Source organism: Podarcis gaigeae (genome assembly GCF_964106915.1).
Source record: "Podarcis gaigeae genome assembly, chromosome: 8".
NCBI classification, from domain to species: domain Eukaryota; kingdom Metazoa; phylum Chordata; class Lepidosauria; order Squamata; family Lacertidae; genus Podarcis; species Podarcis gaigeae.
Window position 1 is genome coordinate 39,797,838 of NC_139684.1, and position 12,458 is coordinate 39,810,295.

General features: G+C 46.3%; 1 protein-coding gene across 7 annotated transcripts in view; it reads right to left on the reverse strand.

The window, feature by feature from the left end:
- The window catches only part of GSE1 (Gse1 coiled-coil protein), a 443,607-nt gene that overhangs the window by 180,955 nt on the left and 250,194 nt on the right, over positions 1 to 12,458 (reverse strand). Inside the window, exon 1 of one of the 7 annotated variants that reach the window (XM_083752955.1) lies at positions 8,421 to 9,145. The exons of the other annotated variants lie outside the window; for them this stretch is intronic. Coding sequence (XP_083609081.1) covers positions 8,421 to 8,463 — 43 coding nt within the window. The 5' untranslated portion in view covers positions 8,464 to 9,145. Of the gene's footprint in view, positions 1 to 8,420; positions 9,146 to 12,458 lie in introns of those variants that run through there. 7 annotated transcript variants of the gene reach the window in all.

The window sequence follows — 12,458 nt, forward strand, 5'->3', positions numbered from 1 at the left end:
CAAAATACATTTGTTTGCCTTTAACTTGGGTTCTGTCTGTTCAGACTGCATGAACACCATAGTCAGCATCTTAAGCATCTAGGGCAAGGGGTGTTACTAAAAACCAGTACTTTGGGGTAGCTCAAGTGCTGCCCTCTAAATGTTCTGAACTACACCTACCATCATTCCTGACCACTGGGTATGCTGGCTACGGCTAATAGGAGTTAGTATCCAACAACTGGAGGGCCACAGGTTCCCCATCCCTTGGCAAAGGGAGCAGGGCTGCAGGGCCTTGTCAAGAAGAGGATTCTGTGTTGTTTGGAACTGGAAGCAAAGTTATACAATCTCAAATTCAAATTCACATTGCAAAGGAACCATCTAAAAGAAGGCAAAAATAATTCCTGCCAAACCTCTACTGGCAAGGAGTTTCAAACAGCTGGGCCTGTCCATAACAGAGGCCAACTGAACCTCAGGGGCATCAAGAAGATCTCAGTAATCAAGGTGGAACATAAGAATCAGGCAGTCATCATGTACAAATTGATCATTTTTAAACTTACAAATGCAAGAGGATGAGCATATAGGGCTACGTACAAAACATGGCTATACCACTGAGCTGTGGTCCCTTCCCCAGACACAAAGCAGCTCTGGAAGAAGACAGTGTGTCTGCCAGATACCAGCACATGCAAAGAAGCACTCTGGAAGAAGCTTGGCTTTCCAGGGCTGCAAATCAGCCCCACACCTTGTTAAGAAACCAGAGTAGGCAATGTTGCTGCAACTCTGAAGTGAGTTGGCTGTGCTCCAGGAGGGGCACATTAGGCAATGGGATGGGTGGAGGGGAAGATGAGGGTTTCTTCAGCCCCACCCTTAAAGCCGTCTGAAGAATATTGGTTCTCTACACCTTAAGCCCAATGCTGTTGTAAGAGAGAGAGGTTTTGCAGCTTGTTTTGTTTTTTAAGCATGATGGAAGAGAACTGATGTACCAGAGGACACACTTGGGGGTGGAGCCTGGATTCTCTCAGCAACTAGACTTATGCCTATATCCAGTTGGCCTTCAACCTCTGGGCTGATCCACACCATACATTTAAAGCATATTCAAAGTAAATGGCTTTCCATGCCCCCAAATAATCCTGGGAACTGTAGTTTGTCAAGGATGCTGGCAATTGGAGCTCTGTGTGGGGTAAACTACAGTTCTCAGGATTCTTCAGGGAAGCCATGTGCTTGAAAAGTATGATGTTGATGGAGCCTCTGTTAAGGCATCACATATTAGATGTCAGAACAAAGGGGTGGGCCATGTTTTACTAGACACTCAGGTATACAAAGATGCTTCTACCCTCTGTCTGCCCTGGAGTCCAACCCAACTAAAAGGGCTGCTAGCCTCCTGCCTAGGATTCAAATGGCCACCACTTCATTCCATACCAGACAGTCCCTAATTCCCTCCAATTAAGTCAAATGACCACTTCACATTCCTGGCCAGACATAACGTGGACACAGCAACTACAGCCTTTGCCCCTAGCTCTTTACTGAGCAAGGCGATGTCAGCATTGCAGGTCATTCAGGGACTCATGCAGGTCATAAACATGCCAAGCATATCCATAACCATCAAGGTGAACAAAGCCCATATAGGAGGTGGCCTCTGACCCTCAGTGGCTAGGGCAACATTAGGGCACTTAAAGAAGATTCAGGCCTACTCTGCAACTGCTGTTCCTCAGCCGTTCAATCTTTCTATTTTGCAGAGTGTGATTGAATTCCACCTTCCTTCTCTCTTTGTGTGCACATTTGTGCATTGGAGAAACCAAAAAGCGGAGAGAGAGAAAGAAACAGAAAGAAGTCACAGCATGAAGGCGGCTGGGTCCCACATCCTGTAATAACAGGTGCCAACTCATTATTGATTTAACAGGAATCGTGCTACAGCACAAGACAAGGAGTGCGGGAGAAAAGAAGCAGACCAGTAATGGTGGAGTTCTCATACCTCTCCTGTTCACTCAGGGAAACATATATCATTTGTAGAGGCGGTTCAGTCCTCCACCTAAGACACAAAGCTGACAACTCCTTCTAGTCCTCCTCCCCGCATCAACCCACCAGAACCCAAAGGTGGATTGCTCCTCATACAGTAAGTCAATCAAGCAGGTCAAAACACAAAATGGGTAAGAAAAAATCAACACCCAGGCCCAGCACCCAAATCTCTTCAAAAGCCTCAAGGCAGCCTGAATTTGAGGAATATATCTCTTTCATTCTCTTGATGTAAGTATGACCATCAGCAGATCTTGTGAGTGAAACAGACTATAACATGTGCAGGAGAACTTCAAATCAATTTCCTCTGAGGTAGACCCTGGCACTCCAACAGTAAAATTAGGAATAAATCAATTTGCATTCCAGCCTCCTCTCCAACCCCCACAACCTCACCTGTGAGAAAGGAGAAGCTGGCCAGTGACCAGTGACAAACTTGCCTAAGAAAGTTTGAGTTAGTACTCTCAATTTTAGTATTGGTGTATCCACTGCATCCTTCTGGCTCTCAAAATAGGAAGAAAAATAAAATAAACTGCAGATATGTCTCCTCTTAAAAGCTTAGCAAAGAGGTTGCACAGCACATAAATAGTACCCAAGTCTGTACAGAGCAATATTTTCTAATTCCAGTGGCCCAGCACACTCTTGCATAATAGGGTCACTATCAAGGGCTGCTGTTCAGAAGTAGAACAGAATCTGTTTTGCCTACAGAAGACCCCAGGTTCAATCCAGGCAATGTCCCCTGTCTGAAGCCCTGGGAAGCTGCTGCCAGGCAGTGTAGACAATGTTGAGCTTGATGAAGCTGCTCATTTGACACTTGTGGCAGCATTAAGGGACACTGAGCGACTCAGGATACAACTACAGGTTTGTTTGTCTTCAAGCAAGAATGGGGAAACTGCCCCCTCCCTGCTGTTATTGAATTCCATCTCCTAGCAGCTCTAGCCAGCATAGCCAATGGTCAGAGATGCTGGGAGGCATAGTACATCTGGAGTGCACCAGCCCCCCCCCCATTTTAAAGGTGGCATATACATAGCCCTTGAAAAGGTTACAAAGGTTGCATTTCAAATACCTCTTGTAAGTCTTTCAGTGAGATAAACCTATTTTACAACACCCCAATCTTCACCAGAGCAGTCAATCAACAGGAAACAGACTCCTTGTTGAATGTGGGAGGGAGGGAGACTCAATAAAGGGGAAATTTCAGCAACCTTTGGGAAGAACAGTTAGAAGGTGTGAAATAGTTTGCAATCATTCTGAAAAGGGGGAGGGGCAGCCATATTGGGAAACTGAGTCTGAACAGCCTTTTCTTACAAGGGTTTCTCTTACGCAAGGAACAAAAACTAAGGATAGTGCTATGCAGATGATACATTTGCTCTTTACAACAAGCTGAATTGTAACTGGGTTGCTGGTCCCTATTGTGTCAAAGAGAACACTGTTAAACTGGAGCAGAGGAAACAGCATATCCAATGCCTCTCCTCTCACCTGCGAAGCCAGAAGAGGTCAAGAGTGATCTGAGCTAAGCATGAAAAAGTCATGATTCCTTTCCCCACTACCCCAGGCTCTAGCAGCACTACTGAGAACAACATCCCTCAGAGGCTCGGTAGGTCTGCCTTAACACAAGAAAGAGGTGTTGTACACTTTTGGAAGAAAGGTGGTAATGAGAGTGGAGGGGAAGATGAAAGACTCAGGGGCAGGAGAGAGGATAAGAATCTCAGGAGGAGTCTGTGCCTTTATGAGCCCCCCCCCCACTGGCTGATGCATTAGCTCAGTTTCAACAAGCGGCAGAGTTTTTAGAGTGGTGGGTCCAGTTTTAGGGCACTGCCTCCACCTTAAGATTTTGAAGAATCATGCTCCCTTGTTATTTTCAACAGGGAAGCCACCTCTATGGTTAGTAAAGCTGCTTTTGTATTATTTTTGTTCTGTTCTTTTGTTTCTATACTCTGTGGGTCTTTTCTGCTGTCCTTGCATTAATCATGATGGGGTTTAGGGTCCCTGTTTGAATGGTTTTTAACTATTTAAGATTACGTAAGCTGCCTTGGAACCAGGGCTTGAAAGCCATTCTAGAAATAGAGTAATTAAGTAAAGCAACAAACTGAGCTGATGGATGAAGTTGAAGGCCCAAGGAAGAGAAGGGTGTAAAATGAACAAAGCTGAGAAAATTAGGGGCTGGGGGAGGGGGGGGAGAAACAAGGCCTAGGGAACAGTAAGCTCTGAGGAAACGGCAGCTATCAGGCAGTAGAATAAGGCAGGGGAGGATTATTTTGCACCCTAAAGACAACTAGTCAAAACATGTTGAAATTATTCCATATCACACAAGACATTTTTAGTTCCCAAGCCTCAGTTTGATGATTTGCCATTGTGTATGTGTGCCCATGTCCACTTTTTCATGCTGTCCCACTTTCACCCCAGGGTAGCATGGCACAAGAAGGCTGGTGGCCGGGAGAGAGAACTCAGTTACTCATTTTAACTGATCAATTAGATCTTTGGCTGTAGTCCTTATAGAACACTTGGCCATCTCAAAGGGCAGGCATAAATCAAGCGGGCTCTGCATCTGTAGTGATGGTAAAAATCTTGTGCCAGCAGACACTCCCAGCCACTGAAAGTCTTAGGGTCTTAGGTTCTGGGGAAGCCAAATTCTAAATTAATTCCTGACATCACTGTGTAATGGAGAAATGCATTCACAATAATGCCCCCTTTTCAAAGTTAGCCTGGAACCAGACATATAAGCAATGGGTGTTGCTGTCCAAAGGAGACACCTCCCCCCCCCCATTCTCTCCTTCCAGTCTGGGCACTGACCTGTGCACAGAATCATAAACCCCCTCCTAGCTCAGATTACAGCCTGAGCTGCTTCCAGTTCCCCGTGATCCAAACAGCTTGCCCAGCTGTCCGTCTGCATAACCCCTGCCTGCTAATCCTCCCCAGGGAAGGGAACTCTGATGCCAGAAGAGCTTAGCTGGCACCTTTTGGCCTTCTCCATATGAGAGGGCACAGCCTGCCCTCTGCCTGCCTTGCCCTCTGCCTATTAGCCTGCGGCAGCTCTAACAAGCAACAACCCCCACCCACCCACCTGCTTTGTTCCTTTCCAGTGCCAGGATACAGTAATAACTGTTTTTTCAGGGAAGGTCTCCCTTTTTATTAGCAAATGCTGCTTTCTGTCCTTGTATTTTATGACAGCAAATCAATGCGCAGCCGCCTCTATTGGCCCAAGCTGTTCATCTGCACAGGCTGATCCTGCTGTTGTAACCACCAACTTTGTCCTAGGACAGAAAGCTGTTCAGGCACACATTAAAGCTCCTTTCCTCCCTTTTAAGGGTGCCTCCACAAATACACTTACAATGTTGCTTGACATGCTACAACTATAGGAAGCAGCATTATACAGAGTTTGGATCATTAGTCCATTTAGCAATCTTGTCTACAATGACTGGCAGTGGCTCTCTAGGGTTTCAGACAGGGGCAATTCCCAGTCTTGCCTGAAAAAGCTAGGGCTTTAACATGGAACCTTCTGCATGCAAGGCTCTACCATTGAGCTACGGTCCTTCCCTAAAAAATACTTTTGTAGGAAAATAGGAAAATGCTTTGTACTGAATCAGATGACATCTAGCTAAGTGCTGCCTGCATTGACTTGCAGCAACTCCCCAGGGTTTTGGACAGGAGAATCTAGAGATGTTGAGGACTGAACCTGGGACCTCCTGCATGTAAGACAGGTGCTCTACTACCAAGTTATCGTTGCATCTCACTGTAAATCAGTTTACCATGAACATGGAGTTGGCTCCTGGCTTGTTCTTGGGAGGAATAAGCCACAGTCCCTAGGCTTACCCAAATATTTGACAGTGATTTATTTCATAGAATTATAGAATTGTAGAGTCGGAAGAGATCACGAGGGTCATCTAGTCCAACCCCCTGCCATGCAGGCATCTTTTTGCCCAACATGGGGCTCAAACCCATGACCCTGGGATTATGAGTCTCATACTTTACCAACTAAGCTATCCTGCAGGCACTCAAACCAAGCATGACTGGTGGGTGAGTCAAGAACAAACCTTGACTGCCCATCTTTGTTTTCCACAAAAGAAACATGGTCCCTAGTTCAGACTAAACTAAGGGCTAAGATTTGTTGCTCCTACTGGGGGAGGGGTGAAGAAGACACCACCTCCCTGTCCATTGCCCCATTATCCACTTTCACAGGAAGCTATTAATCACAGACTGATGAGGAGCAACAAAAGTGAAGGCAGCAGGGGTTTAAAGAGATGCTGGAGCTCAGAGTGAACAAAAAGCAACACTTTCTGATCTGGGAGCCCACCTTACTCCACCTCTTAATCCAGGGTGTTTGAAGGCAGAGGTTCTGATTATCAGGTCTAAAAGATACAAACTTTTTAATATTACTTCAACGGTTCCATATCTGGAGACTGGAAACGAAGCTGCAACACTGAGGGCTACTGAGTTCAATATTAAAATTTGAGCTCTGTAAAAACACATCCATCAGGGACCCAGAAAGAGGAGGGGGAGAGAGTAAAATAGAAAAGCAGAACCTACAGTTGGAAGGAAAGGATAATTCAAATCCCTGCCAAACCCAATCCAAACTCACCCACTAAGCTATTAACTTGGATCATCAGTGAGTTTTCTACAGCACCCAGCATACTATCAGAGATGGAGGGAGAGAAGAGAAGTAGAGAGCCAAAAAGAAAGTAATCCATTACTTTGCGGGGTGGGGAGCTCCATCACTAAGCTTCGTTTCAATTCAAAGTGCCATCTTGGTATGACACCTGTTGCACCACTAAGACATGCACTTCTCTTATTGTCGCTTTACCTTGACTTGGGTGTCCATTCAGTTGCAGCTCAGGGCTTCCATCCACATGTCCTTTCATTTGGGTGGCCTCAAACTTTCTAATTTGATGTGCTTTTGAAAGAACCGCATTCCCATGCACACAGAGAAAGAGATTCCTCATCACCACAACTAACCTGCCAAAAATGTTTTGAACAGTCTAATCTGCAACCTGATGGGTATAGGATTTGCTGTAAGCTCTTTTTGCAACTCAGGAAGCCAGTAATCTGCACATCTGTATGACCTCTGCTTGCCTTCCCAGTCTCCGTCCCCATCAGTGTCACACACTATAAGGCAGCCTGGAAAACTGACACCACAATAAACAAATACATATATGATATGTCTCTCTTAGGTCCTGCCTAGAAAAAGATTTCTGTATAACTTGGAAGTTTGCTCTCAGGACATTGGAAGACTAAGTAGCTGCTACTTTTGAACATGTTCCTTTATGCTTCAGCTCTCAAAATCTCCCTTAAATCTCCCTTAAATCACCCACCTTCTCCAGACAAGCCCCCCCCCCAACCAATCAAAACTGTCTTTCACCCAATGCCTCACACCACACATAAAGTGAGGGTTAAATTAACAAAAGGCAAGGCAGCCAAAATTCCGGCTGGGATTAGCTATCAAATAACTTTGCATTTAAAGCATCTCTTTTATTCCTAAAAGGGCCAGAGGCCAGGGGTCAAAGGTCAAAGGTGAAGCCCCACCAGGTCAGGAAGTCACAGTCAACATGAGTTTCCCCCCTCCCTTTCAGGAAACTGCCAGGCAGGTAGAGTTTAATTAGCTTGAAATGAAGAGAGGTGCTGTCTAGAGAGTTCTCAAGAGACTCACCCCCCCAACTCATTAAAAATCATACAGGACCCCATCCCCCCTGCCCTCCCAAAAAACAAGCCCTTTCTAATCTCAAGTGAGCTGAATGCACATGATCCTTCTGTTTCTTGTCGCCTCTTGCCTCTCCATCAGGGTCTACTATTCATAACTTATTTGCATTGCTTTCTGACCCAGATGTCAATTTGTATGATTTGCAAGGGCCCCTGAAACCACTAGGTTGGCTCCTCTCCACTGGCTAAAGGCAAAAGTAGCTCTACCATGATGCATCATAGGCACACAGCAGTTCCACCACAAAAAAGGGTTATTTAGAATAAAACAGACAGGCAAGTGACTCATGAAAGCAAGCCAAGCTATATGTTGCCAGGGAAAACAAGACTAGCCTTTGAGATTCACTGCAGGATTTGGGCACACCATCGTGTGATTTTTTTATATAAAGAACCCAGAATCACTGACTGTGGGGAGGGGAAATGAGAGAAAGAAGAGGAGGAGGAAGAGTTGGACCTCAAAGCCTACAGCTCCTATACAATGGGTCTCCCCCCCTCTCTACCCCCAATAAGCTCCTGCTAAACATGGGAGCTAGATCATCTCCAACAGCTCCAAACAGTGCAAGTAGAAGAGACCTCCTCTGCACTAACAGGGCATCCAAGCAAGTCCATGAGTGAGCCCTGCTCTCCCTTCCCTGTAGCCTCTTGCCCAAAGCTGGACACCAAGCTAGATAAAACAGGAGCCAGATTTTGCTGCAAGGCAGGGGGGGGGGGTTTGACAGGGAGGAGGCAGCTAAACTTTCACTCACTCAGACTCTGAAGCAAGGTGGACCAGGTCTTCATCTCCAGCATGTTGGCCCTGGCAGCGACGGCAGCAGGGGTACAAAAGCAAGACCCTAGGCAGCAATCCGTGGCATGGCAAGCAACCCCAAGGACGACAACCCCTGCGCCTCTGCCCTCTGGAACGGGGTCACTGTCTGACGGCGTCCACACTCTGATCTCAAGGCAAACAGTTTGGGAAGGTGAGGAAGTGGACTGGAATGATGTCCAGGGTTGGGGGGGCAGGGGAAGAGGAGGAAGAGCTCAGGGTGCAGGCAAACAGCTGTTCCTGGGATCCTCACTGCAGGCAGGGAGCCAGCTCAGATAGAGAGAAAGATAGCAACCATTTTATTCCCTTTTTAAGCGCCGGCTGCATCTCTCCATCGCTTCCCTCACACCCCACCTCTCCTCCTGTGTGTTCCAGGGTTTGGGTCCTGAGTTGAGGGAGCTTTTGCTTCTCTCCTTCCCGCCCCCCTTCGCTTGTTTGCTCGCCTGCCTCCTTCCCGTCCTCTTTCTCTCTCTCTCTCTCTCCCTGCCTGCCTCCTCCTCTGCCTTGCACTTGATATCAGCCTTGTCAAGACTGCTGAGTTGAGGCTGACCCCTCACCCGCAGCTGCTAATTAAGGCTCCATAGTGACAGTTCAAGTGCCTCGCCTCAAGTTTGCAGCACCAAAGCGTCTAATTGGAGGAGCCTTTTCATTTCTCAATAGCAGACTCACTCTGGATTCTGGGTTCCCCTCCCCTCTTCCTTCTCCTCCCCCCTCATCCCCTGCTTCTTCATTCCAGGCCCAGGCAAGCACACAGCACTTCCTCTTTTGTATTTAACCATTGGGAAGGGGAGCGACAAGGAGGTGGGACCCAATCCTTGGAGACATAAGAGGGTTTGGGGGAGGGAAAAGAGCTGCATGTCTTTGCGAAGGAGAGAAAACAAAATAAGAGGACCAAGGAAGAAACCAACACACACACACACACACACACACACACACACACACACTTCCTAGCCCTCATTAGGGCTGAAATCCACAAAAAAAGCCCATAAGGTGAGAGTCTCAAATTAAAGTGTACAATCCCACCCCTAAAAATTTCACATTGATAAATGGTACTAAACTCACTGGATTAGAAACACCGCAGTGTGCAGCTTGGCTGATTTAAAAAAATAAAGAAATTCAAACTCCTGATTTATATCTCTTTCTCCACCCCACCCCCTAAATCACTTTTCTGAACCAAACTTACCATTAGAAATTCTTAAATTTTATCCACTTCTCTGTTAATAGCTACATGTGGCTTTTAGTTCCTAGGAAAAGGCTAAAATACTTCCTAAGAGTCAGCAGCCTTTCATTCTGCATGTGCCTTGAAGCTTTTGTTTTTCACTTGACATTCTCAAAACTCTGGCACAAATCTTTTTGCTTTAGCCATAATTAACTTACTTGGGTGGATAAAATATTAAGTATATGCTGAGCATTGCCCTCTCATCCCCGAAAGACCCCACACCCATACTTCACAGGAAAAGGAAAGGAATTTCAGGACTTGTGCCCTCTAGATTTTTTTTAGTACTGTATTTATTATATTTATAATCCCACATTTCCTCCCAAGGAACTCACGGTAGTGTTCTTCACCCTTCACATTTTCTCCTAACAACCCTTGAGGACGATTAGGCTGAGAGAGACAGTAACTTGCCCAAGGTCAACCAGTGAGCTTCATGGCAGACAGAGTGGGGATTTGAATCCAGGTCTTTCACGTCGAAGTCTAGTACATTAACCACAACACCACACTATCAGCCGTGGCCAGCATGGCTAATTGTAATAGATGGAGGCAGGTGGGAGTCCCGACAACATCTGAAGGACACCAGGTTGGCAAAGAATGCTTTAACAACTCAAATGTCTGAGCTCCTAACTAGGCACTGTCTTTGCTTACAAATGGCCTGATGAATCTCCATTCATCAGGCCATTTTCTCCTCCCCTAGCACAGACTTTCCTGGCCCACCAGAAAATGTCTCTGAGGGGGGTCTACGACCACTTGATTCTGCATATCCATTCTCCCAAACACCTTTGCACTAGGCTCTGCTCTCTTCCTCCATCTTTGACTAGGCTAGAGCTGCAAGGTCAGAAACAAACAATGAATTTCCAAGGGAGCTGACAGCAATTTGAGCAACACACTACTCTCCACAGCTGCACAAGCATTAATTTTGTCCCAAGATTGCATCTGACCAAGCAAATGTTTTAAACATTAAAAAAAAGCAGGAAAAGCTGGAAAGATGGAAAAGAAAACTATTTACCATGAACAGTCGCCTTGCTTTTCAAACCACCTCCAACTGTCTGAAAAAGCTTATTATTTGTCTCCAGTGTTAAGATCACAGGTCAAAGCTCTGGTAGGGGTTGCCCCTGTGCTTGGAACACTGAACAAGATGATAAGAATCAAACAAATACGACTGGAGCTATAGTTTCAGAATATGGAATCCACAAATTCACCCCCTACCTGGTTCAGCTGCAGCTAGATCATAGCTTTGGGGGACAAAGGTGTGCAAAAGGAAGTCATGTTCTCTGGAATCCTTTGGGAGGAAAGGTTGGGCTATAAATTTAATAAATAAATACACTGAAAAGTGTGCACTTTTCTGCAAAAATTCACTTTCAAAATAATTTCCAGCATGTGAAATTAATGGGAATTCACGGAGGGTGTCAATGGCTACTAGCCATGATGGCTATATTCTATCTCCAGTGTTGGAGGCAGTATGTCTCTGAATGTCAGTTGCTTGGAGTAACAACTGTGCACCCACAGTGTGATCTTAACACTGGAGACTAATACAGTAATAAGCTTTTTCAGACAGTTCCAAAGCAAAGGAGACTTCATGAAGCCTAGACAGCATAATCTGGAGTCCAAGGCTCTGTGCTCCAATCTTGCTATAGGTGGAGTGGGTATGGGGGAGAGAGAAACAGGAGAGGAGAGAGAAGCTATGACCATATTGCACCATAAAAAGGTAAAGGTACCCTTGACCATTAGGTCCAGTCGCAGACGACTCTGGGGTTGCGGCACTCATCTTGCTTTATTGGCCGAGGGAGCCGGGGTACAGCTTCCGGGTCATGTGGCCAGCATGACTAAGCCGCTTCTGGTGAACCAGAGCAGTGCACGGAAACGCCGTTTACCTTCCCACCGGAGCTATTTATCTACTTGCACTTTGACACGCTTTTGAACTGCTAGGTGGGCAGGAGCTGGGACCCAGCAATGGGAGCTCATCCCGTCACGAGGATTCAAACCGCCAACCTTCGGATCAGCAAGCCCTAGGCTCTGTGGTTTAGACCACAGCGCCACCCGCGTCCCTACTGCACCATAGTTTAAAGCATATCACTTTAACAGTCATGACTTTCCCCAAATAATTCTGGGAACTACAGTTTGGCTAAGCATGCCGGGAGCTTTTAAGAGATCCCTATTTCTCTCACAGAGCTACAAACACCAGAGATTCTGGGAATTATAGCTATATGAAGGGAATAGGGAGTCTCCTAACAACTCTCAGCACGCTTAACAAATTACAGTTCCCAGGATTTATTTGTTTTTTTGGGGGGGGGAGGGAGATATGATTGCTAAAATAGTATTAAAATGTTTTAAATGAATGGTACAGATGTGGCCTAGGATGGTTGTTCCATACGAAAAGCTCTGGGAGTTCATCTGGTAGCAAATGGAAGGGCGGGGGGAGATGCCTCCGTTAAGATCCTATCTTTGCCACCCAGCACATTTTCTGAAGGAAATGTTGTGTCTCTGTGGCTCTCTCTTCTCACCTCCTCCTGCCCTCGTCCCTCCCAAGCTTATGCCAAGGGTCTGACAGATCTATTGTGTGGCGGGGACTCCAGACATTTTATCAGGCAGAGAGGGAGACAGGGAGAGCTGTTATGCTGACCCCAGAAATCAGTCTGAAGAGAAACAGAAGATGGCTTGTATCATCCTGCTGGGTCAGAGTTCGAGAGGAGTCAGCCGCTCTCCTCCAGCATGGCCAAATTCCTGGGATTCACGCCTGGCCAGGCAGCTGCTATCTCTGGC